This window comes from Eleutherodactylus coqui, chromosome 3 (assembly GCF_035609145.1).
Source record: "Eleutherodactylus coqui strain aEleCoq1 chromosome 3, aEleCoq1.hap1, whole genome shotgun sequence".
Taxonomy (NCBI): domain Eukaryota; kingdom Metazoa; phylum Chordata; class Amphibia; order Anura; family Eleutherodactylidae; genus Eleutherodactylus; species Eleutherodactylus coqui.
In genome coordinates, this window is record NC_089839.1 from 87,458,977 (window position 1) to 87,486,698 (window position 27,722).

The 27,722-nt window shown below is 45.1% G+C and overlaps 1 protein-coding gene across 1 annotated transcript in view; it reads right to left on the reverse strand.

Moving 5' to 3' along the window:
* The window catches only part of TMEM178A (transmembrane protein 178A), a 129,868-nt gene that overhangs the window by 7,306 nt on the left and 94,840 nt on the right, over window positions 1-27,722 (reverse strand). The window contains exons 2-3 of the mRNA XM_066595836.1: window positions 11,240-11,353; window positions 8,004-8,141 (exon numbers count right to left, since the gene is read on the reverse strand). Of these exons, the coding sequence (XP_066451933.1) occupies window positions 8,004-8,141; window positions 11,240-11,353 (252 nt within the window). The remainder of the gene's footprint in view (window positions 1-8,003; window positions 8,142-11,239; window positions 11,354-27,722) is intronic.

A 27,722-nucleotide genomic window follows, 5' to 3' on the forward strand; every position in this document is an offset into this window, starting at 1 on the left:
TGACACTTTTTCAGGGCCACACCACAGTTATTAAACGTATTGTTCATTGAATATCCGCAGTGGGGCCCTCCCTTTGCAAATTTGCGAAAAAATTATATTTGGCCTGCCTGTGTCAGTCCTAAGGTCTCCGTGTACGTGTGTGCTGCGTGGAGAACGTACAAAAATCAAACGCAACCAGCTACGGTTTACTGCAGGCTTGCGCCATTGTCTTTCCTGACTGGCAAATACCTGCTCTGCCAGAGTTAATAACTCTGCTACACTAAAGTTGTGTGACACTTTTTCAGGGCCACACCACAGTTATTAAACGTATTGTTCATTGAATATCCGCAGTGGGGCCCTCCCTTTGGAAATTTGCGAAAAAATTATATTTGGCCTGCCTGTGTCATTCCTAAGGTCTCCGTGTACGTGTGTGCTGCGTGGAGAACGTACAAAAATCAAACGCAACCAGCTACGGTTTACTGCAGGCTTGCGCCATTGTCTTTCCTGACTGGCAAATACCTGCTCTGCCAGAGTTAATAACTCTGCTACACTAAAGTTGTGTGACACTTTTTCAGGGCCACACCACAGTTATTAAACGTATTGTTCATTGAATATCCGCAGTGGGGCCCTCCCTTTGCAAATTTGCGAAAAAATTATATTTGGCCTGCCTGTGTCAGTCCTAAGGTCTCCGTGTACGTGTGTGCTGCGTGGAGAACGTACAAAAATCAAACGCAACCAGCTACGGTTTACTGCAGGCTTGCGCCATTGTCTTTCCTGACTGGCAAATACCTGCTCTGCCAGAGTTAATAACTCTGCTACACTAAAGTTGTGTGACACTTTTTCAGGGCCACACCACAGTTATTAAACGTATTGTTCATTGAATATCCGCAGTGGGGCCCTCCCTTTGCAAATTTGCGAAAAAATTATATTTGGCCTGCCTGTGTCAGTCCTAAGGTCTCCGTGTACGTGTGTGCTGCGTGGAGAACGTACAAAAATCAAACGCAACCAGCTACGGTTTACTGCAGACTTGCGCCATTGTCTTTCCTGACTGGCAAATACCTGCTCTGCCAGAGTTAATAACTCTGCTACACTAAAGTTGTGTGACACTTTTTCAGGGCCACACCACAGTTATTAAACGTATTGTTCATTGAATATCCGCAGTGGGGCCCTCCCTTTGCAAATTTGCGAAAAAATTATTTTTGGCCTGCCTGTGTCAGTCCTAAGGTCTCCGTGTACGTGTGTGCTGCGTGGAGAACGTACAAAAATCAAACGCAACCAGCTACGGTTTACAGCAGGCTTGCGCCATTGTCTTTCCTGACTGGCAAATACCTGCTCTGCCAGAGTTAATAACTCTGCTACACTAAAGTTGTGTGACACTTTTTCAGGGCCACACCACAGTTATTAAACGTATTGTTCATTGAATATCCGCAGTGGGGCCTTCCCTTTGCAAAAAAGCGAAAAATTATATTTGGCCTGCAGGCTTGCGCCAATTTATTTCCTGCCTGGGAAATCAAATCACTGGTAATACAGCATGCTGAGGGGTAGGCCTAGAGGACGTGGACGCGGCCGAGGACGCGGAGGGCCAAGTGAGGGTGTGGGCACAGGCCGAGCTCCTGATCCAGGTGTGTCGCAGCCGACTGCTGCGCGATTAGGAGAGAGGCACGTTGCTGGCGTCCCCACATTCATCGCCCAATTAATGGGTCCACGCGGGAGACCTTTATTAGAAAATGAGCAGTGTGAGCAGGTCCTGTCCTGGATGGCAGAAAGTGCTTCGAGCAAGCTATCATCCACCCAGAGTTCTGCGCCGTCCAGTGCTGCAAATCCGAATCCTCTGTCTGCTGCTCCTCCTTCCTCCCAGCCTCCTCACTCCACTACAATGACACATGCTCAGGAGCGGGAACACTCCCAGGAACTTTTCTCGGGCCCCTGCTCAGATTGGGCAGCAGTGGTTCCTCTACCACCAGAGGAGTTTATCGTCACTGATGCCCAACCATTGGAAAGTTCCCGGGGTCCGGGGGATGAGGCTGGGGACCTCCGGCAACTGTCTCAAGACCTTTCAGTGGGTGAGGAGGACGATGACGATGAGACACAGTTGTCTTGCAGTGAGGTAGTAGTAAGGGCAGTAAGTCCGAGGGAGCAGCGCACAGAGGATTCGGAGGAAGAGCAGCAGGACGATGAGGTGACTGACCCCACCTGGTGTGCAACGCCTACACAGGACAGGTCTTCAGAGGGGGAGGCACGGGCAGCAGCAGGGCAGGTTGCAAGAGGCAGTGCGGTGGCCAGGGGTAGAGGCAGGGCCAGACCGAATAATCCACCAATTGTTTCCCAAAGCGCCCCCTCGCGCCATGCCACCCTGCAGAGGCCGAGGTGCTCTAAGGTCTGGCAGTTTTTCACAGAGACGCCTGACGACCGACGAACAGTGGTGTGCAACCTTTGTCGCGCCAAGATCAGCCGGGGAGCCACCACCAACAGCCTGACCACCACCAGCATGCGCAGACATATGATGGCCAAGCACCCCACAAGGTGGGACGAAGGCCGTTCACCGCCTCCGGTTTGCACCGCTGCCTCTCCCCCTGTGCCCCAACCTGCCACTGAGATCCAACCCCCCTCTCAGGACACAGGCACGACCGTCTCATGGCCTGCACCCACACCCTCACCTCCGCTGTCCTCGGCCCAATCCAGCAATGTCTCGCACCGCACCGTCCAGCCATCGCTAGCGCAACTGTTGGAGCGCAAGCGCAAGTACGCCGCCACGCACCCGCACGCTCAATCGTTAACCGTCCACATAGCCAAATTTATCAGCCTTGAGATGCTGCCGTATAGGGTTGTGGAAACGGAGTCCTTCAAAGCTATGATGGCGGCGGCGGCCCCGCGCTACTCAGTTCCCAGTTGCCACTACTTTTCCCGATGTGCCGTCCCAGCCCTGCACGACCACGTCTCCCGCAACATTGTATGCGCCCTCACCAATGCGGTTAGTGGCAAGGTCCACTTAACTACGGACACGTGGACAAGCACAGGCGGGCAGGGCCACTACATCTCCCTGACGGCACATTGAGTGAATTTAGTGGAGGCTGGGACAGAGTCAGAGCCTGGGACCGCTCACGTCCTACCCACCCCCAGAATTGCAGGCCCCAGCTCGGTGGTGGTATGTTCGGCGGTGTATGCTTCTTCCACTAAAGCACCCTCCTCCTCCTCCTCCTCAACCTCTGTCTCGCAATCTAGATGTGTCAGCAGCAGCAGGACGTCGCCAGCAGTCGGTGTCGCGCGGCATGGCAGCACAGCGGTGGGCCGTGCTGAAACTACTCAGGTTAGGAGATAGGAGGCACACGGCCCACGAACTGCTGCAGGGTCTGATAGAGCAGACCGACCGTTGGCTTGCGCCGCTGAGCCTCCAACCGGGCATGGTCGTGTGTGACAACGGCCGTAACCTGGTGGCGGCTCTGCAGCTCGGCAGCCTCACGCACGTGCCATGCCTGGCCCACGTCTTTAATTTGGTGGTTCAGCACTTTCTGAAAAGCTACCCACGCTTGTCAGACCTGCTCGTAAAGGTGCGCCGGCTCTGCGCACATTTCCGCAAGTCCCACACGGACGCTGCCACCCTGCACACCCTGCAACATCGCTTTAATCTGCCAGTGCACCGACTGCTGTGCGACGTGCCCACACGGTGGAACTCTATGCTCCACATGTTGGCTAGGCTCTATGAGCAGCATAGAGCTATAGTGGAATACCAACTCCAACATGGGCGGCGCAGTGGGAGTCAGCCTCCTCAATTCTTTTCAGAAGAGTGGGCCTGGTTGGCAGACATCTGCCAGGTCCTTCGAAACTTTGAGCAGTCTACCCAGGTGGTGAGCGGCGATGCTGCAATCATTAGCGTCACCATTCCTCTGCTATGCATCTTGAGAACTTCCCTGCAAACCATAAAGGCAGCCGCTTTGCGCTCGGAAACCGAGCCGGGGGAAGACAGTATGTCGCTGGATAGTCAGAGCACCCTCCTGTCTATATCTCAGCGCGTTCAGGAGGAGGAGGAGGAGCATGAGGAGGATGAGGAGGAGGGGGAAGAGACAGCTTGGCCCACTGCTGACCGTACCCATGCTGCTTGCCTGTCATCATTTCAGCGTGTATGGCCTGAGGAGGAGGAGGATCCTGAAAGTGATCTTCCTAGTGCGGACAGCCATGTGTTGCGTACAGGTACCCTGGCACACATGGCTGACTTCATGTTAGGATGCCTTTCTCGTGACCCTCGCATTCAACGCATTCTGGCCACTACGGATTACTGGGTGTACACACTGCTCGACCCACGCTATAAGGAGAACCTTCCCACTCTCATTCCCGAAGAGGAAAGGGGTTCGAGAGTGTTGCTATACCACAGGACCCTGGCGGACAAGCTGATGGTAAAATTCCCATCCGACAGCGGTAGTGGCAGAAGGCGCAGTTCTGAGGGCCAGGTAGCAGGGGAGGTGCGTAGATCGAGCAGCATGTACAGCCCAGGCAGTGCAACAGTCTTTAAGGGCCTGGCCAGCTTTATGGCTCCCCAGCAAGACTGTGTCACCGCTCCCCAGTCAAGGCTGAGTCGGCGGGAGCACTGTAAAAGGATGGTGAGGGAGTACGTAGCCAATCGCACGACCATCCTCGGTGACGCCTCTGCCCCCTACAACTACTGGGTGTCGAAGCTGGACACGTGGCCTGAACTAGCGCTGTATGCCCTGGAGGTGCTTGCTTGTCCTGCGGCTAGCGTCTTGTCGGAGAGGGTGTTTAGTGCGGTTGGGGGAATCATCACAGATAAGCGTACCCGCCTGTCAACCGACAGTGCCGACAGGCTAACACTCATCAAGATGAACAAAGCCTGGATTTCCCCAGACTTCTCTTCTCCACCAGCGGACAGCAGCGATACGTAAGCAATACGTAGGCTGCACCCGCAGATGGAAGCTACGTTCTCTCTCACCATCCAAAACGGGGACATTTCTGCTTCATCAATCTGTGTCTAATATTCCTCCTCCTCCTCCTGCTCCTCCTCCTGAAACCTCACGTAATCACGCTGAACGGGCAATTTTTCTTAGGGCCACAAGGCTCACTCATCTAATTTTTCGAAACAATTTTTATATGTTTCAATGCTCTTAAAAGTGTTGAAACTTTAACTTGAACCAATTTTTCGTTAAACTGGGCTGCCTCCAGGCCTAGTTACCACTTAAGCCACATTAACCAAAGCGATTAATGGGTTTCACCTGCCATCTTGGTTGGGCATGGCCAATTTTTACTGAGGTACATTAGTACTGTTGGTACACCAATTTTTTGGGGCCCTCACCTACAGTGTAATCATAGCAATTTGTATGTTCTTCGCCTGCACTCATGGTACAGAAGTGTGTGTGGGGTTGGCCTACACTTTAGCTACATAAATGTAACTTGGGCCTTGGCTATACTGCAGCTACTGAAATGGAACTAAGACTGCGCTCCCACTATACTGCTGCTTCGGAATTGTTACTGGGGCCTGTCTTGAGTGCTACTATTGCTGACATGGAACGAAGACTGCGCTCCCGCTATACTGCTGCTTCGGAATTGTTACTGGGGCCTGTCTTGAGTGCTACTATTGCTGACATGGAACGAAGACTGCGCTCCCGCTATACTGCTGCTTCGGAATTGTTACTGGGGCCTGTCTTGAGTGCTACTATTGCTGACATGGAACGAAGACTGCGCTCCCGCTATACTGCTGCTTCGGAATTGTTACTGGGGCCTGTCTTGAGTGCTACTATTGCTGACATGGAACGAAGACTGCGCTCCCGCTATACTGCTGCTTCGGAATTGTTACTGGGGCCTGTCTTGAGTGCTACTATTGCTGACATGGAACGAAGACTGCGCTCCCGCTATACTGCTGCTTCGGAATTGTTACTGGGGCCTGTCTTGAGTGCTACTATTGCTGACATGGAACGAAGACTGCGCTCCCGCTATACTGCTGCTTCGGAATTGTTACTGGGGCCTGTCTTGAGTGCTACTATTGCTGACATGGAACGAAGACTGCGCTCCCGCTATAATGCTGCTTCGGAATTGTTACTGGGGCCTGTCTTGAGTGCTACTATTGCTGACATGGAACGAAGACTGCGCTCCCGCTATAATGCTGCTAGTGATATGTTAGTGGGGCCTGTCCTAATGCTACGGCTGAAATGTTACGAATTATGGGCTCTGCCTATACCGCTGCTAATGGTATGTCTCTGGGGTGTGGAAACAGAGACTTCCCAAAGAAATGATGGCGGCGAGGCCATTTCCCACCAACGCGGTTACTGTTAAGGTGCATATAACCACGGACACGTGGAGAGGACACGTAGTGCCTCAAAAACATCCCCCTCCTCCTCCAACAGGGAAAACATTCTTGGCAAATGCCTTTGCTTTGGTTCGTCTGGTGGCAGTCCAAGAATTTCACCTTTACCGACACTACAAGAGAGCCCCCCCACCATCCCCCCGCCACGGCCCACTTAATCCTGGCCACATTCCGAAAACCAACAAAATAAAACCGCGCTACTAGGTCCGCAGTCACCACCACATTACCACCAACGCGGTTACTGTTAAGGTGCATATAACCACGGACACGTGGAGAGGACACGTAGTGCCTCAAAAACATCCCCCCGCCACGGCCCACTTAATCCTGGCCACATTCCGAAAACCAACAAAATAAAACCGCGCTACTAGGTCCGCAGTCACCACCACATTACCACCAACGCGGTTACTGTTAAGGTACATATTACCAGTCTGACTGGGGCATGCAGACACCTTGACAGAATGAATAGTGTGTGGCACATAGGTTCCCCATTGCTATGCCCACGTGTGCAGCTCCTGATGGCGGTGGCACAGGATTCTATTTCTCATTGCTTCTGTACAGCATTGTGGGCTATCGCCCCGCCCCTTTTAAAGAGGGTCGCTGCCTAGCCGTGCCAACCCCTCTGCAGTGTGTGCCTGCGGTTCCTCCTCATGGCAGACGCACTTCTAAATAGACATGAGGGTGGTGTGGCATGAGGGCAGCTGAAGGCTGCGCAGGGACACTTTGGTGTGCGCTGTGGGGGGGAGGGGGGGGCGGTTGGTCAGCATGTAACCCAGGAGAAGTGGCAGCGGAGTGTCATCCAGGCAGTGATTGTGCTTTGTTGTAGCTAGTGTGGTGCTTAGCAAAGGTATGCCATGCTAATGAGGGCTTTTCAGAAGTAAAAGTTTTTGGGAGGGGGGGGGGGCCCCACTCTTGCCGCTATTGTGGCTTAATAGTGGGACCTGTGAACTTGAGATGCAGCCCAACACGTAGCCCCTCGCCTGCCCTATCCGTTGCTGTGTCGTTCCCATCACTTTCTTGAATTGCCCAGATTTTCACACATGAAAACCTTAGCGAGCATCGGCGAAATACAAAAATGCTCGGGTCGCCCATTGACTTCAATGGGGTTCGTTATTAGAAACGAACCCTCGAGCATCGCGAAAAGTTCGTTCCGAGTAACGAGCACCCGAGCATTTTGGTGCTCGCTCATCTCTAATAAGCAGATGAAATTGAAGAGTACGTTGTCCAACATAACTTATCCTCACACAGTGCAAAATATATTTATTGTACTGATGGAAAAATTAGATTTATGGAAAAATCCAAATCTTGCATTAGAAGATTCTCAAGATTTTTCTACTTTGCAAAAAGATGAAGTTTTATTTTCAAATATATGTATTCTTATATGAAGATATCGATTGCCCTATTAGTATAGGGAGTAGATAATAAAATCCTTACTTCAGTGATGGGGCAAAAATCAGTGTTGTGTACAATAATCACGATTCCATTCCATATTTTTATTGCTGTGACTTCACCAAAATTTTTTGCATTTAAATAGAAATCAAATTGCACTAATGTCTCATAAATGTATGGGTGTAAATTCTTCTAGTCTGATAAAGGATTTTGTTCAAAACATCTACTACTGAGCTGAAGAATTTGTCTTTGAAATTGACTTTTGACTTGGAAATTGCTATATCATAGAGTCAAGTCTGCCAAATCAAATTTAATCTGTGTGACATACCTGTCATGAGAAAAAGCAGTCCAGCCACATGCTGTGTAAGGCTCTCTTCCCAAAAGAAACTCACTGCTGCCACTATACATCCACATAGGAGGACAGCAGCGGCCATGCCCAAAAATCCAGCCGTAATTCTTCTTAAATCTATTCACGCACAGACAGAAAAAGAAAGGAAGAAGATTATCTTCTCTTCCTCAGCTGCAATATAAGAGGTTGGCAAGAGTTCAGGATTCCTAGGACATTTCACTTTGGAACATAAATTAAAAATAACAACAAAGTGCTTTAATCCCTTCTGCGCATTACAACTTCAAAAACCTAAGGAAAACAATGGATACTATTTGCATTACTGGCTGTTCCACTTTATTAAGCCAGATTAATTTTTAAATGACTTAAAAATGTATTTTCTCGCTTCATTAAAATCAACATTAAAACAGTCAGTATTACATAACATTGAAAAAAGAACTAACTTCAAGAAAATGAAATACAAAGTGAACAATTTAATGCATTAGATAGGTGGCCCCAGACGCCTGAGGACGCCACTATGTTAACAAAACATGTTGGGGGGTGGGGTGGTTATGTTTCTTTTAGTTCAAACACACATACCTGGCGACATTATTTAGGCAGAGTCATTAGTCTGCAGCAGTGACCTTCTTGATATCTTATGTAGCTAACAGCTATTTAGTAGAAATATATAAAGCCAAGTATACAGCAGGTTGCGGCAGCATTGAATGATATATATCAAAGGTGGCTCAGCACTCCCAGGTTTGCTAGGTAGGGGTTTGTATTTTTAATTCCTACGCCTCTTAGTATTTTAATTTACTTCAATAAATGTTAGATTTTAATGTGGATCTCTAACCGGGGTGTTTCTTTCCCTTTGGACAATTTTGGTGTTAATTAGATAGGTGGAAGACATAATATTTAGCATGTACAATAATGTAAACTAGAACATTTTCACTCAATCTTTAAATTTGTAATATATTTAGTGTTCACTAGGGGTCTGGTTCTTAGTCTACATGATGGAGCGGAGGTATCAATAGACAATGGGTATAAAATCTATCACAGTGCTAATGGAGTAAATCAACCAGGTATCAGATATTCGTTGTGACATATACTTTACCTAATTAAAGGGGTTCTGACATCAAAAAAAAAAAATTGTACTCACCTTGCCCAGCCTGGCCCGATCGCCAGGCATGTCCCCTCCAACCGGCACCTTCTTCTGTGCCTTTAAAGCAGAGCAGGAGCGGTCAAAAAGACCGCTTCCTGCTCTGGTCCGTCCGTCAGGCACTTCCAAGGTCAACGGACGGACCGCCACAGCAAGCACGTCACAAGCAGTGCTTGCTGTGGGCGGCCCGTCCGTCCGGCTGAACTCCGGAGTGCTGCGCATGCGCAGTGGAGACGCAGCCCGTCCTGACTCCTGTCAGAGGGCACCTCTCCACTGCGCATGCGCACGATCCCGGAGCAGCGCGGCTCGTGCAGACAGAAGAAGAGGAGCAGCGCCTGCCGGGAGATGACCCCCCAATGTCAACAACAACAGAAGACAAGGTAAGTATTATCTTTTTATGCTTTCGCAGCCATTAAACCATGGGTTCCCTGGGTCCATTAGGCACACCAGGGAACAATGGCTGCTAAAGCATAAAAACATTATTCATGTCAGAACCCCTTTAAACAAAACTTAAAGTACATGTCCATTTGTTACTATCAAATTGTGATTTATCTTAACCCTTTCCAATCCATTTTTTCCTCCATCTATTCTCCCCAGCTCCAATTTATTTGAATGCCCATTCAGCATTCTCCCTTCATCCTTCTGATCTTTGACAGCCAAGATCAGGAGGGTCATGACGGCGGTCACATGATTTCTGGGTGAAAAAGCGGAAGTAATACTTCTGCATTCTCTCTTCACCCTCCTGATCTCGACTGTGACTGATAGCCGAGATCAGGAGGGTGCCAGCGGTCACATGATTGCTGAGCGGAATGCGGAAGTGTTACTTCCACATTCTCTCTGCATTACACAGCACTAATTGAGCGCTATGTAATATGTAAAGGAGAAGGCAGAAGGGATTAAAAACCCTTTCTGCCTTCTCCTCGGGGGTCCTCGATGAGGACCAGTGCAGGAGTGCATCTACACCCGATGTGTCTGACAAGCAGGTGCAGATGCACTCCTGCACTGCAGTTGCGAATCTGCTCAGACATCGGAGCTATAGAGGAAGCTTATGAAGTCGGAACAGGTCAGGCATTGGAGTGGAAAGGGTTAATTTATAACTGTTAGTGCTCCATTTTGCCTACAGTGCTCCAAAGTCTTTGTCTAGACATTAATTTAAAAAATAATATGCTGACTGACTGCAGCCGCCATGAGAGGGTACTTACTATATACTGTCTTATCGCTGAGTACAATGTTATATGTGTTGTAAACTTCCTCTAGTGTGGGCTACACGGAGCCAGAATTTCATCTTTTAAAGTCATCCGCAATAATTTTGATTGATGGGAGTCTGACCACTGGGACCCCCTCTTATTACGAGAACAGGGACCCCGTGTTTTCTCATATGAGTAAAGCAGCTGTCATGATTGCGCACTGACATTCCATTTATCTTTATTGGGCTGCTAGAGATTGTTAAGCATTTCTACTTGTCTATCTTTGTCAGTCCCCGAGAGATAAATGGAGTAGTAGTGTGCAAGTGTGACTGCTGTCCCATTCATATGGGAAGCCTCTATATGCAGAGGATATGGAGCTCTGCCACTATAAATATATTAAGGTAACCTTTCAGTTTTTACATTAACGATTTCTAATTTTCTTGCAGCACTCTGTTAAGGCTAATTTAAAAAAGAGGGAACTAACTTTCTTAGTGGTCTCCATTTACCTTCAACAAGCTCTGCCTGTTAGAAACTACCCTAAAATGTGAGAGGACCTTTAAATATCTGTAGTGTCGAAGAAAATAGAGTAGAAAGGCTTGAGGAAGGCTTTAAGAGAGAGAGCGAGCCAAAATGTTGACTTGGCACTGATGGGTGAATAAGACTCAATTTTACTATCATCATATATTTGTGTTTTATTACTGAAGTGACCTATCTAAGGTCAGGGTCCTGGGCTTTGCACCTTCACTGCATATTCAGACAGTCCTGCTGGTTTTTATAGCGTAGAAGTGCAATAATAACTTCTTTAAAAGTTACTTTAGTTTGAGCCTATAATCTTGTTTTTCCTCTTCTCCTTCACAACTGCAGTTGGGTGTTCTTTAATGCTTTGTACTTACGTAGAAGGTGCCACTCATCTTGCTGAATAGCCCTGGTCAGATTGAATGGAATATTCCTCAGGCGAATCGGTTGAGAGAAGTGATACTTGATGGCTGTGCATTTCTGAGCAATTCCTTCAAAGAAAAAGTAAAGCAATTTAGCACAGCATTGCATGTGTAAAAAAGGAGAATTTATCTAAAGAAGCAGCTCAATCTTGATATTCAGACATCATTCATTCTCAACAAGGTCTGCAGTTTAGAATAGTGGATTGACACTGTTTAATTAATACTTCATAGATTTTAGCAAAGCAAATGACAAGGTTGAATAAATCAATATGAATTATTTATTAATTCGACTTCTTAGCAACCAGAAAAAGATGAACAGCCCCAAGCAATTAGGCCTGAAATTAGGCTTGAAACTTTTATATAAAGTTCTGTACCGTCTTTGCTTTTCCTGATACAATGTACTGCCACTTCTGAGGACCCCAATGTATTGGATGCTCAATTTCAGACCCCAGATCCCTGACTTTCTTGGCAACTCAGGGATTCAATGTAATACCAAAGGGCTCAGAAGGAGGGGCTTTAAAAAAAAAATTTCAGATGACTATTGCCCACATTGTTACCAAGACAAACCTTTATGCCCAGAATTTTATCAACGAAAACCCCAACTCCAGTTATGGAAGACCTAATAAATAGATCCCTGTGGATGCATTAGAAAAAATCATTTGGGGGGTCTTGTATTAAGTATGGGGCTAGTAAAGAAGCCAATCATCAGGGCGTACTGGAGTAGAGATATAATATAGTACACCCCAATGTTCTGCATGACGCTGTCAAGAACGCATTTTGAAACTGTTCTAAAATTCCTACACTATAATGATAACACGCAGTGCCCCCAGTGATCATCCCAACTGTGATTGCTTATATAAAATCAGGCCAGTAATAGAACATTTTAATTCCAAATTTGCCCAGGCATAGACCCCAAAGAAAAATATTTCTATAGACGAGTCCCTGGTACACTTTAAAGAGAGGCTTAAATTCTGCCAGTACCTGCCCAGTAAGAGGTCACGGTATGGCATGAAAATGTACAAGCTGTGTGAGAGAACACCGGGGTACACCTACAAGTTCCGCATTAAATAGGGGAAGGACACCAAAATTGAGCCCCCAGAATGCCCCCCCCCCCATGCTGGGAGTAACAGGAATAATTGTGTGGGAACTAGTGCACCCACTGCTAGACCAGGGTTACCATCTGTACCTGGATAACTTTTACATCAGTGTTCCCTTATTTCAGAGCCTCGCTTCCCGAAGAACAATAGCATGTGCCACTGTTTGAAAAAAACAGAAAGCCTCCCTCAGACGCTGCTTGTGCAAATGCTCAAAAGGGGTGAGAGCCAGGCACAATGCAGCAACAAAATATTGTGTGTCAAGTATAGCGACAAGAGGGATGTTATTATACTGAGCACAATACATGGCCACAGCAGTACCTCATGCCCAGTACGAGGTACCAGTACAGAGACCCCTAAGCCAGACTGCATCCTTGATTACAATAAGTACATGGGAGGGTTTGACCTGTCAGACCAAGTACTTGAGCCGTACAATGCCAGGCGGAAAATACGGGTGTGTTATAAAAAACTGGCCGTGCACCTCATACAGATGGTACTGTATGCCTACATGCTGTATTGCAGGCCAGAGGGGCTCCTTCCTTGAATTTCAGAAGGAAGTCATCAAGGCCCTAATATTTTGGGACCAAGAGGTGGGGGAGCAGCCCAGTACTTCTGGAAGCAAGGACATGCAGATTTTACCAGGGCAACACTTTCCTAGTGAAATGTCCTCCACTAGGAAGAAGGGAAGGACCCCCAAAAAAGCGCAAAGTCTACTATAAGCGAGGGATAAGGGAGAACACCATATATCATTGCTAAGCTCCACCCCCTCCCATTGCTGGCTGCAGATAAGGGGCGGGAGCTTAGCTCCACCCCGTCCCCTCCCATTGCAAATAGCCAGAGGGGAGGAGAGAGGAGGTGAGCCAGCGAGGGGAGGGAAAGGGGAGACAGCTTAGCAGAGCTAAGCTATCTCCCCCCTGCTCGATGGGATATATGCCGAGCCCATGCATCACATGGTAGCATATATCGGCTGACCAATATATGCTCATGTGAACAAACCCTTAGAAAGAGAAAAATGGAGTTCCAATTGCTATAAAGATATATTACAAAACTAAACATCACATTGTTCAATAAAAGTTTTTAAATATCTACAAAAAAGTTTTTGAAATATTGACATTCACTTTAACCCTTCCCAATCTAATTTGTATCCTGGTTTTCCTAGGGGGCTTACTCTTTTTCTGCTATTATACAACAGCGCTATATGCTGGCTAAAGCCTGTATTGCATGAGGTGATACATTGGATAGGCTCCGACAGCAGACAGGCTGGCAATATACAGTAAAAGAAACCCTGACGGACGTCTTCCAACATCGGAGCTGTACTGTCTTAAATCATAATGTCTTTAGAGGTCAGATAGTGGATTGGAAAGGGTTAAGGCTTGTTCCAGACAGTAATAATGGCCCTTCACAGTTTAGACAAAAGTTAAAATCAATTTCTTTTATTAGATATCTTTAAAAACATAATAGACAAAAACAGGGCACTACAGAGAACCCTCTAGATTACCAGAGGTATGCAAGTCTTAGTCAAAGACTAGTGACTAGCTACTTGATTGATTTTATGATAACGAACAGTCCCTCCCTTTATTCAGAGAAGGCAACATGTGATATTAGTTCGTAAGACAAGATAAGGTAGCTGTCACTATAATAGAACTCGGGTATAGGTGAAATCAAATTTATTTCTTACGCCTCTCTTCCTGTGTTTTGTTCTATCTTATTATAAAGAGTAGTCACTGTTATTGGACTTAGATGTCAGAGCACATATCCTCTATTTTATATTCTCATTGGACGTAAGGGTTTGATTTATACGTCCAATATTTTAGAAAGGGAAGATTTGCGAATACAAAGAGTATGAGCCCTTTATCTTGGTAATACATAAATATAAGTCTTATTCCAGGTTGGGTTTCCAACTGCCTTGGGACTCATAAATTCTTTGTATCAAGTTATGTAGTGTCATACAGTCTCATTGGTAACAAACCTAGTTTCTTTCAAGTGACTGTTGATTGACTGTATGAGCACACCTTAACTCAATAAATGATGTTTACTAGTCTTTCTGGTCTCAATTAGAGCGTTCATAGGCTCAGATTGTTGTACTTTCTAATCTCGCCGCGTTTCGCCGCTAGTACAAGCGGGTCATCAGGAGATTAATTGAGTATTATTGTAAAGTTGATTACAATTTGATGCCTATTCCAGAGTTTTGTTTATTTAGTTTCAAATGATGCGTTACTCTGTCAATAGTCATGTAGGCAGTAAGATATGGTTTTTTCCATATACAAGATTTGTATATTTTCAGAAGAGAGCGACCTTTAATGTATAGGTAGTCTCTCTGTATAGAACAAATCTGAGGTCTATATATTTTAAAGAGATAGTCTGTGATAAGCAGACAACTTCTCTATATAATATAGAACTAGTAGTTGGAGAAGTATGCAATCAGTTACTGCTTAGTAGAGAGATAACAGGCAAAGACCGGGAGCTCCCATAGTCAGATGAATGCCTGGCACTCAAAATCTAATGCAAAGTTGATTGCTATTATTCTTTTTGATAATACTGCCTACTTCTAGTATGCATTTTTCTGATCTAGAGTAAGAGAGGTAGCGCCTCTGGCCTTGGTGGTAGGTCAGGGCTATCTCAGACAGTAATAATGGGAATGCATTTTAGTGGCTGTATTCAGAATGCAATTTGCAAACTATTTCATAGGACTAAGTATTTGGAGTTTAACAATGACAATCAAAACTGAACTATTGAATACCAGGGGTCACATGACATCTTTGGTGGGTCAGATGACTGATGTTCATTACCATGGACAGACCAGTCCATGGGCTGCAGCATTACACTGTGCAAATATGGGTCGCTACATGGATAAAGGAAAAATAGGTGAATAGAATTTTAAATAAATGTTTATAAGAAAATTACAGGATATCCTATTGTATAACTAAATAGATAAAATGGTAAAAAACAGTAAACAACCCCTTTAACTTCTTACCAAAACCAGAGATTTTTCTTTTTTTTTAAATTTCGTTTTTCGTTTTCACCTTTAACCCCTTCATGACATGGCCTATTTTGGCGTTGAGGACCAAGCGATTTTTTGGTATTTTTCCATCTCCATTTTTGAAAAGCCATAACTTTTTTATTTTTCCGTGGACGCGGCCGTATAAGGGCTTGTTTTTTGCGTGGCGAACTGTAGTTTTTATCGATGCCAATTTTGGGTACATAGACTATATTATAAAATTTTTTATTTTTTTTTAATGATAGCAGAGAGAGAAAACGCATCAATTCTGCCATAGATTTTTTTATTTTTTTTTTACACCGTATATCATGCAGCATAAATGAGACTTTCCATTTTTTCTGCAGACCGGTACGGTTACAACGATACCAAAATTCTAACATTTTTTTTAGGTTTTCCCACTTTTCTGCAATAAAAACCCTTTTTTTTGGAAATCTTTTTTCTATTCTAAATTGCTGCATTCAAAGTCACGTAACTTTTTTATTTTTTGATGTACAGAGCTCTATGAGGGCTTATTTTTTGCTAGACGAGCTGTAAATTTTATTGGTACCATTTTGGCGTACATACGACTTTTTTAATCACTTTTATTGCGTTTTTAGTGAGGCAAAATGCTAAAAATGAGCATTTTGCCTCAGTTTTGTAGCTTTTTTTTAGCGTTTTTTTTGGTGCACAGTCAAAAGCATGTGCAACTTATTGTACGCATCGTTACGGACGCGACAATACCAAATATGTGGGGTTTTATTTTTTTTTTACCTTTTTTTATGCTAATCTGAGAAAAAGCATAAAAAATGGGTTTTTTTACTCTTTTTTTTTTACATTTTTTTTATTCATTTTTTAAATCTTTCTTTTTTTTACACTGTTTGTGTCCCTCTGAGGGACTTTAATCACTGCCCTGATGATCGCTGTCATAAGGCATGGCAGAGCTACTGCTCTCCCATGCCTTATCGCTCATACAGCGATCTCAGGCATAGGCAATACAGGACGCCAGTGTCTGGCGTCCTGTTGCCATGGTGACAGGCCGGGCTCTCGCGATGACATCGCGAGTTCCGGCCGGAGACACAGAGGGAGCCGCGCTCCCGCTGTGAACTCTTTCCCTGCCGCGATCTACTTAGATCGCGGCAGGGAAGGGGTTAACAGTGGCGGGCGCATCTCTGATGTCCCCCCGCTGCTGCAGCGAGACGCCGGCTGTGACTGACAGCCGGCTCCCGCTGCGGGATAGCGCTGGATCACATATGATCCAGCGCTATCTCCAGGACGTAAGTTTACGCCCTGTTGCGGGAAGTACCCCGCTCCCAGGACGTAAACTTACGCCCTGCAGCGGGAATGGGTTAAAGAGCAGTAACTTTTTAAATTGTCCATTGACATAGCCGCTTGAGGGCTTGTTTTTGTGGGATGAATTGCATTTTTAATGGTACCATTTAATATACCATATAATGTACCGAAAAACTTTTAACATTTTTTTGAGTAGGGTGAAATAAACAAATATGCAATTGTGCCATGTCTTGATGGGTTTAGTTTTTGCGGTGTTCAAGGTACAGTAAAAATTACATATGCACTTTATTCTGTACGTTACTACGATTTTTCCGATACCAAATTTATATACCATATATACTCGAGTATAAACCGAGTTTTTCAGCACATTTTTTGTGCTGAAAAAGCCCCCCCCTCAGCTTATACTCGAGTCAGGGGAAGGGTTAAAAAAACCCCTCCATACTCACCTCCCAGCTGGCGTCTGTGTTTCCGGTGGCAGTGCGGAAAGCTGCTTTAGTTTCTGTGTTTCCGGCGGCGGTGCGGTGAGCTGCTGGAATTCTCCCCGCTGTCATCCCCCGCCTTCCTCTCTGCTCAGCTCTGTCATCCCCTGCCATCAGACTGTGATTGGCTGTGAATGATCGATCGCTGGCTGTGATTGGCCGGCGCCCGATCCAATTACAGTGCTTACTTACATAGCGCTGACAGCGGGGGATTTTAAAGTGAAGCAGGGAGATGACAATGGGGAGAATTCTAAAGCAGCTTGCGATCCAATCACAGCGCTTATGGCGGAGAATGACAGAGCCGAGTAGAGAGGACGGCGGGGGATGACAGCGAGGAGAATTCAAACAGCTTGCCGCACTGCCGCCGGGAACACAGAAATGGAAGCAGCTTTCCGCACTCCTGCCGGGGACACAGATGCCAGCTGGGAGGTGAGTATGGAGGGTTTTTTATTTACCCAGTATATACTCGAGTATAGCTCAGCTCATACTCGAGTTAATAAGTATTACCGTTTTTTGTGGTAAACTTATTGACTTGGCTTATACTAGGGGCTGCTGATAAGTCTTTGGCTTTACCAAGAAAGAAACGAGATAGGAAGATGAAACTTTACATTTATTCCACATACTCTCCAATGATATCAACACACTTCTTACATCAGTATTCCAAGTTCTGTAAGCCTTGCAAAAAGAAGGATTTCAGTTGTGCCTCAAACCAGTCATCCGTAGTAGCCATTGCATCATACATGGTGTGAAATTTGGTGCCCTTGAGGTGTTTCTTCAGTTTTGGAAACAAATGATAATTGGACGGAGCTAGATCTGGTGAATAAGGTCAGTGGTCAACCAGCTGGAAGCCTAGCTCTACCAGTTTTGCCATGGTCGTTTGTGCAGTGTGAGCGGAGGCATTGTCTTGCAGGAACAAGTTTCCTTTGGACATCTTGGCGTGCCTTTTGGCCTTCAGAGCTGCCTTCAATTGGTCCAAAAGGTCAATGTAAGACCTTGCATTGATGATGAAACCATTTTGAAGGTAGTCTACCAGCAGCACGCTCTCCTTATCCCAAAACACAGACGCCATCACCTTAGTGGCTGATTTTTGCACCCTGAACTTCTTTGGGCGAGGAGAACCACTGTGCCTTCACTCTTTTGACTGCTCCTTGGTTTCAGGGTCATACAAATAAATCCAGCTCTCATAGTGACCAGTCGATCCAGGAAATTCTTATCAGTCCAGAAACGCTGACAAATGGACAGAGAAGTTTTCACTCGCATGCTTTTCTGATCTGTTGTCAAACATTTGGGGACCCACTTTGCAGATAGCTTCTTCATGTTTAAATGTTCATGGATAATGACACAAACACGTTCACGAGAAATCCCCATGATGTCTGCTATTCCTTTAGCTGAAATTCACAGATTCTCCAGTAAGAGGTTGTGCACAGCATCGACGATCTCTGGAACAACAAGCTTTCTTGGTCGTTCAGGACATTCCTCATCATTGGTGCTGAAGTAGCCCGTTTTAAATTTGGCAACCAAGTTCTTAACTGTAGAATATGAAGGGCATTGATCCCCCAATGTCTGCGACATATCACCATGAATATCCTTTGAGGACTTTTCTTGCAGAAACAAGAATTTTTTCACTCCTCTGCTCTCATTTGCTGTGAATATTGCCTTAGACTCTGCCATTTTGTTTTCCCACATGCCTAGATCACTGTTGCCGTAAGCTACAAACACAAAATTTTGAAAACGTATATTAGACACCTAAGGCTTTCATGTGATGTAACATTCGTAACATTCGTATGGTATGGTAACATACCATAGAAACCAAAAAAGAACACAAAGCCAAAGACTTATCAGCACCCCCTCATACTTGGGTTGGCTAATACTCGAATATATACAGTAGTTTTTTCTGTTTTACTACTTTTGAAAAATAAAGAAGCTTTTTAAACAAAAATAGCTTTTTGTCACTATATTCTAAGAGCCATAACTTTTTAATGTTTTTGTCAATTTGCCTGTGTGAGAGCTTGTTTTTCGTGGGATGAGCTTTACTAATACAATTTTGGTTAGCATTAGAGATGAGCGAGCACCAAAATGCTCGGGTGCTCGTTACTCGAGTCGAACTTCCCGCGATGCTCGAGGGTTTGTTTCGAGTAACGAACCCCATTGAAGTCAATGGGCGACCCGAGCATTTTTGTATGGGACCTATGCTCCGCTAAGGTTTTCATTTGTGAAAATCTGGGAAATTCAAGAAAGTGATGGGAACGACACAGAAACGGATAGGGCAGGCGAGGGGCTACATGTTGGGCTGCATCTCAAGTTCCCAGGTCCCACTATTAAGCCACAATAGCGGCAATAGTGCCCCCCCAACAACAATTTTTACTTCTGAAAAACCCTCATTAGCAAGGCATACCTTAGCTAAGCACCACACTACCTCCAACAATGCACAATCACTACCTGCATGACACTCCGCTGCCACTTCTCCTGGGTAACATGCTGCCCAACCGCCCATTTCAGTAATAGTAGCAGTCAAGACAGGCCCCAGTAACAATTCCAGAGCAGCAGTATAGGGGGAGCACAGTATTAGTTCCATTTCAGTAGTAGTAGCAGTCTAGACAGGCCCCAGTAACATATCACTAGCAGCAGTATAGGGGGAGCACAGTATTAGTTCCATTTCAGTAGTAGTAGCAGTCTAGACAGGCCCCAGTAACATATCACTAGCAGCAGTATAGGGGGAGCACAGTATAGGGGGATCATGTAACGGACACAGCAGAGCCAGGAAACAATTATGCGCAAGCCTGTAGTCAGACCTAGGGGTGCGTATGACTGACCTACTGGAATTCACAGGGCAGAACCAGTCAAGTGGCCAAAGGCCAGTGGTAGGCCTTAAGTATTTTGCTTCAATTTTTTAAAATGGTGAGGTGAAAAACCAGACAGACACCGTATGCAGCGTATATCTGTATACTCTTTCCCTCTGGCGGGATGACAGCGATCATGTAAACGGACACAGCAGAGCCAGGAAACAATTATGCGCAAGCCTGCTGTAACGCTTAGCTGGGTAATAATGAGCGACTACTACCCCAAGCAGACACGCAGTAAACTGTACACGGTCACAGGCTTGGCTGGGTAATAATGAGCGACTACTACCCCCAGCAGACACGCAGTAAACTGAAGACGGCCACAGGCAGCCCAAATATAGTATTTTTTTCCAATTTTTGGGAAAAAGCCCACTGCCTATATAGCCTGTATATGGATTTCCCTGTTGGAGGATGACTGTGGTTATTGAAAGCACAGTGCAGCCAGAAAAAAATATGTGCAAGGCTGGGTAATAATGAGAGACTACTACCCCCAGCAGACACACAGTAAACTGTACACGGTCACAGGCTTAGCTGGGTAATAATGAGCGACTACTACCCCCAGCACACACGCAGTAAACTGAAGACGGTCACAGGCAGCCCAAATATAGTATTTTTTCCAATTTTTGGGAAAAAGCCCACTGCCTATATAGCCTGTACCGATGGTCCCCGACTTGCAAACAGGTCCCGTTCCAGGAACCTGTTCGCAAGTCGATTTGTTCGCAAGTTGAACAAATGCTTGTATGGAGCGGGATAACGGGTGGAACCCGCTCCATACAACATCGGGTGCATGCTGTTCTTACAGCGGGCACCCGGCGGCAGCAGTTTCGACGAGCTGCGCCGCTCGTCTGAATGGTTAACACTTTAAATACCGCTCTGAGATCGTGGGATGCTGTGCGGTTGCTAGGCAGCCGGGGACCTCCTGAAAGGCCCCAGGGCTACCTATGCAGAGTGCCCATCAAGCGCACGGCTTGATAGGTGCTCTGCATAGACAGCCCTAGGGCCTTTCAGGAGGTCCCCGGCTGCCTAGCAACCGCGATCTGACCGGACAGGCTTCTATCAGGCTTGATAGAAGCCTGTCTGGTCCCTGCACAGTATGATGTAATGCCATAGCATTACATCATACTGTGCAGGACAGATAGTTCGTATCTTGCGAAATTCGTAAGTCGAATGTTCGCAAGTAGGGGACTATCTGTATATGGATTTCCCTGTTGGAGGATGACTGTGGTTATTGAAAGCACAGTGCAGCCAGAAAAAATTATGCGCAAGGCTGCAGTAACATCTAGCTGGGTAATAGTGAGCGACTACTACCCCCAGCAGACATGCAGTAAACTGAACACGGTCACAGGCAGCCCAAAGATTTTTTTTCCAATTTTTTTGAAAAAGCCCACTGCCTATATAGCCAGTATATCTCTTTCCCTGTACCACTGTCCCTGCCTCACCAGTACTGCCCCTATACTCAGTAAAATGACCGCAGACTGAGGACGCTATGGTGTGCACGCCCAATATACAAAAAAAAAAAAATGTGCAAAACTGCTAAAAGCAGCCTCAACAGTACTGCACACGGTCAGATGTGGCCCTAAGAAGGACCGTTGGGGTTCTTGAAGACGAAGATAACAGCCTAACACTCTCCCTATAGCAGCTACAGCAGGACGGCACTTTCCCTAATGTCTCTCAGCGTGCATCTGTGGCGAGCCGCGGCCGGCCCCAGTTTATATACTCGGGTGTCACCTGATCTCCCCAGACACTCACTGCAGGGGGGTGGGATAGGGCTGGAACTTCACAGGAGGAAGTTGTAATGCCTTCGCTGTGTTTCTATTGGCCAGAAAACGGCGCAAACTTTTCTGGGAAGAAAATGGAAGTGACTCGAACACCGCGTGGTGCTTGTCTCGAGTAACGAGCATCTCGAGTACCCTAATACTCGAACGAGCATCAAGCTCGGACGAGTACGCTCGCTCATCTCTAGTTAGCATACATCTTTTTGTTCACTTTTTATTAAATTTTTGGGGGAGCTGGGAAAACAAAAAAATTCTGACATTTTGTACTTTTTTGTGGGAAAAATAGTGTGATGTTTTAATAGTTTGAACTGTGGTTTTTTTATTGTTTAGATTTTTTATGGGAAAAGTTTTTTTTAACTTTTGAAGTGTTAATTTTTTTACCTAAAGAAAATGTAAAACCTTTTTTTCTACATTTTTTTAGTGCCTATAGGGATTGCAGTATATAGTAGTTTTTAGAGTTTATTTTCCATGCATGGCAGCCCCACTTCAGACTATTATGCTAACCCATTGGCACCCCACAATTGCTTTTTGGAGGAGTATTGGGGTGTTAGAGAGGGCTCTTTCTGTTCCTGCTGGGTGCTTAGATGTGCAATCAGTTTTGATGGCAGCATATTAATGGTTAACTGCCACAATTGGAGCTAAGGCCTCGTTCACACAAGCGCGATTTTAGCGCAGAACAGGCGCGTGAAAAGATAGCGCCTAATACAACCAATGGTTTCCTATGGAAACATTCAGATGAAGGAATTTTAGACGCACAAAAAACTCGCACCTAAAAAAGATAGAATATGCGTGTACAAAGCTCACATCTAAGGTCCGTGCTGTGAGAAAAGATAGGACCTGACCTATCTTTGGTGCGTGCTGCGCAGGAGTCCCCATAGACTCCTATGGGAGCTGGATGACACACAGCTCTCGATCGTGTGAACGGGCATTTTCACTGCTAATTAAGCTCGAGACTTAATAGCTGGAAATCGCCTGTTCACGCTATTTTTGTGCAGTATAGCCATGATCTTCTCACACGCCTATACTGCGCTAAAACCACACTCGTGTGAACGAGGCCTAACTCTGATGGCAGCAGATGCTGGTGGTTGTCAGCTGTAAAAAACAGCTAATAGCTGCCAGGTATGGAGCAGAGTTGGCTCTCAAGCTCACTCTGTACACCTCTGGTGACCTCATAGCATACAGTACTGTGCAAAAGTTTTAGACAGGTATGGAAAAAATTCTGCAATATAAGAATGCTGTAAAAAATAGAAGTGTTAATAGCTTTTTTTTGGTCAATTAACAAAATGCTAAGTGAATGAACAAAAGAGAAATCTAAATCACATCAATATTTGGTGTGAGCAGCCTTTGGCTTCATACAACATCAGTTCTTCTAGGTGCACTTGCACAAAGTCAGGAATTTTTTATGATTGACCAATTATACCAAAGAGGTGATAATGATCATCCTTTTCATATGTATATTGAAACACAGTCATTAACTGAAATAGAAATATCTGTGCAGTAGGCTAAAAACTGCTACAAAGGTGAGGTTCTGGAAGACAGTTTCATGACACAGGTCATACACCATGGCAAGTCTGAGCACAGCAGCAAGACACAATGTAGTTATACTGCATCAGCAAGGTCTCTCACAGATTAAGATTTCAAAGCAGACTGAGGTTCCAAGATGTGCTATTCAAGTTCTTTTAAAGAATGACAAAGAAACAGGCAAAATTGCAAACTGTAGATGCAGTGGTTGGCCAAGGAAACTTAGTGCAGCAGATTAAAGACACATCATGCTTAGTTCCCTTCAAAATTGGAAGTTGTCCAGCAGTACTATCAGCTTAGAACTGGCAGAAACCACTGGGAACCAGGTACACGCATATAGTTTTCCGGCTTGAGGAGATCTTCATGGAAGAATTGAGGCCAAAAAGCCATACCTTTGACATGGAAACAAGGCCAAGAAATTCAATTCTGCACAAAAACATAGGAACCTGGGGAAGGGGGGGGGGGGGGGCAAAAAAATGGCAGCAGGTTCTCTCGAATGATGAATCAAAATTTGAAATATCTGTCTGTAACAGAAGGCAGTTTGTTCACTGAAGGGCTGGAGAGTGGAACAATAATGAGCATCTGCGGGCAGCGGTGAGCATGATGGAGGTTCTTTGCAAGTTTCAGGCTGAATTTCAGCAAATGGAGTTGGGATTTGGTCTGGATTAATGGTACGTTCAATGCTGAGAGATTGAGGCAGATACTTATCCATCATGTAATACCAGCAGGGAAGTGTTTGATTGTTTCCAAATGTATTCTGCAGCAGGACAACGACCCCAAACACACAGCTAATGTCATTATGTATCTTCAGCGTAAAGAATGACAAGAAGTCCTGTAAGTGATGAAATGGTCCACACTGAGCTCCGATCTCAACATCATCAACGCTGTCTGGGATTACAGAAGGATTTGAGTAAGTTTACATCTACATAAGATCTGGGCTTAGTTCTCCAAGATGTTTGGAACAACTTCCTTGCCAGGTTCCTTCAAAAACTGTGTGGAAGTGTACCTAAAATAATTGATGCTGTTTTGAAGACAAAGGGCGGTCACACCAAATATTGATTTGATTTAGATTTCTCTTTCGTTCATTCACTAATTGACAAAAAATAAACTTTTAACAATTACTGAACGCATTCTTACTTTGCAGCATTTTTCACCTCCTGTCTAAAACTTTTGCACAGTACTGGATATTTACGTGTTGCGGTCAGGAAGTCTTTAAAGCTTCATAAAAATACTTCACTTGACATACTACATTAAGACATCTTGACAATATGTTGATTGTATTTTAATCCTATGTGCTACCTGCACTTCAGCCACTAGAGGTCCATATAACCATTACATTTCTTTTTGTACTACATTCAATTAAAATGTTTTACTTATTTATATGTAAGTAATGCAAAACTCATAAAACACAGGCACACAAATTTTCTGCTTCATTCAATAGAAACAAATTATTTTTGATAACCAAGTAGAACAGTTTAGCATGTCATGCTTGTCTACTTCTTAAAATGCAAATCAAGGAGAAAGCAGATGCAATGTATGTAGCAACTTTATCTTCACCCTCAAATACTATGACAACATGCATGATGGTGTAGGTCCTCACATGAAGTGCTAGCTCATCTTTCCCCTAAACAAGTGTGCCTCTTGTAATCAATGCCATTCAACGTTCTCATTAAGTTAGAGTGGTGTTCTTCCTCAGCCTCTAACACTACATTATGTCAGTCATCTCCTCCCCATGTTAAGCAATCGGTAGATGTCATTGTTCTTTCAGTCCCTCGAGCTCCGTAGCTCATCATGGATAGTCTGGAGTCAATGAAGGAGAGGAGCTCCAATGTCACTGCGATGTGCCGCAGTACACCTACTGTATGTATTTAATGAATGGCTATAAGTAAAGCTATGTCAGTACTTCTCAGGAACCAACAAGCTTGGTTCACCAAGAGCAACATGGTACAGAGTCAGAATAAGCATGCTGCATATTCATGTCTCATCAATGCATCTACTCATGGAAAGAACAATCAGTAGGATGACTAATCCATGACATACGTGAAGGGGTTGTCCAGTAATGCTATAAAATTACTGCTATCAGTACTGCCTGTGGAAAGCAATCCTAGAATTGGAAACTGCATCTATGGAGGGGAAAAAGAGTGGGGCTACAGGGAGTGAGCAGAGCTACACTAGTTGATCCTGTTAGGCCAATTGGTAAGCCGTCTAGGAACAAACAATGTAGTATTCTGCCGTCCATCCCTAGTCTCTTTTCCATCTGGTCTACAAATACATCCTCCTGTCCTAGGATGGGTTTTCACAGGCTGCACAAATGCCAGCTATTTTGTGGCATTCTTGGACAACGTCTTTGATAGCGTTTTCTTTACTCACTAATTCTATCACATCTTTATTTCCTATTGCTTATATACACCAATGTATTTTGCAGCGCTATTGTCACGGTGCTGGATGCAGAGTGAGGAGGGGGTTCGAGTTGATGTTATGCCATCAGCCGCTTCCGACATAGTCCTCATGCCGGTCTTACTTGCTGTCTGATCTCTCTATTGAAAACCTATCTGACTGTTCTCTGACTTCTGTTTGTATCCTGGATGACTCTTGTATGATTCCTGTCTGAAAACCCTATGACTGAAATGGTTTGTGGTTCAGTGGGTGGTTCCTGATTCTTAACAGTATACTTATCCAGATAAATTTGTCTGGCGATTACTTTATCTGGGGGGGTACATATATCCTTTCCCTGTACTTCTGCGGTTTATGTATTTTTACTCCATGTAACCTTTGCCACATTCCCTGTTACCATGTAAGGAAAGTCAGGGTCACCCCAGGTTCCTGACGTGAGCACCCTCATCAGGACGATCACCCTGCTTTTGTCAAGGCTCACTTCCATCAGTAGGCTAAGGCCACATTTTCCCCACTTTTGGTTTTGTTATGCATATATTTTGTGTTACACACCTTAGCATATTGCACGTATTTCCATCTAGTTAGGATATTATGTTTACACCCCTGTAGGCCAAGTAGGATAAACCCTACATGAAAGTAACAGTTGTACAGAGATTATCACCTCCTTTATTGTAAACTATTGATGGCTTAACTGGAGAATAGGCCATAAATAGTAGATCAATGGGGATATGCCAGCCAGGATCCCTACTGATTAGCTGTTCACTTGGCTGATGCATTCCTTCACTGAGCTGATGTCAATAGGAAGCAGACAGCTCTGTTCTCACTGCAGTGGCCAGGTTTAGTGTTACACGCAAGGGTCTCATTCACTTCAATCGGAATTTTATGATTAATGCCAATTCTGGCCACTGCAGTGAGAACAGAGCTGTCTGTTTCCTGCAGAACTCAGCTCAATACACAAGCACGCTGAACCACAAAACAACTGATTGGTGGGAATCCCAGGCAGCAGACCCCCAGTGATCTATTGGACAGGCCAACAATAGTTTGCAACTGGAAAACCCCTTTAACTGCTTGTATAGAAAGTCATTGAGATATATGTAATTTATATAGTGAACATACCTGTTAAAATAAAGCAATCGGTTGAAGACTATAGAATCTGTTTATTAATTGGGATGCACGAGTTTCCCTCACATTTCCCTGCTGGATGATTTTTCTGAACGGCTGTTTTTTCCCTATTTATTGTAAATTGAAATACAGGGAAGCCTTTTTGAGATAGTCACTTAAAATTCCACTGAAAAGAAGTCCCCCAGAAAGGTAGTCCTCTCAAAGATGTTGAGAACTGTGCACCTAGAAAGAGTTATCATTTTGCTGCAAAAGTCAACATGCAGTTGCACCTCAAGCAGATATGCAAATGATGAGAGTTGTGGTGTGATTAGATGAACAGTCTTGCCACCTGAGGCCCTAAAAGTGGTTCCACCTGAGGCCTATAAAAGGCTCTCAGAGTGTACTTGTGTGTACTGGACCTCTTTTTCCACTTGTGTAGAGCTTGTTGGCCACTAGACACCTCTACGATGCACATTACTACATAGCAAGAAGCTGGATGGTTGTATCAACAGCTGAATTGTTCTGACTGGACTGTTAGAAGGTGTTGGGACAGTGGATGCGTGAGAGCACAAGAAGAAAAAGAGTTACAGCAGCATTCCAAGGGTTCAGTCACACCACTGGTGCAAGGTACTATGCAGTAGCCCAGTTAGGGTCCCGACTCCCCGGGTCCACTGTTGGTCATCAATGCAGAAAAGAAGAACCAGGCAGCATTCATTAAAATCCTCTTCTTTATTAGAACAACATGAGGAAGCAAGCAGCCACGTATCGACCCTGTGCTCGGGTCTTTATCAAGCCGAGAGCACACAAGGCGACAGGGCTGAAAAACACCCTTAACAGACCACCAGCAAAGATGATGGTCTGATTGTTCCACAAGCATGAGCAGCTCCAACTGTTTCATTGCCCGCCACCCAGAGACAGGTGGTTCCATTGTTACAGGCCCCTTTTGGTAGCATTTCCATGTGCTTGG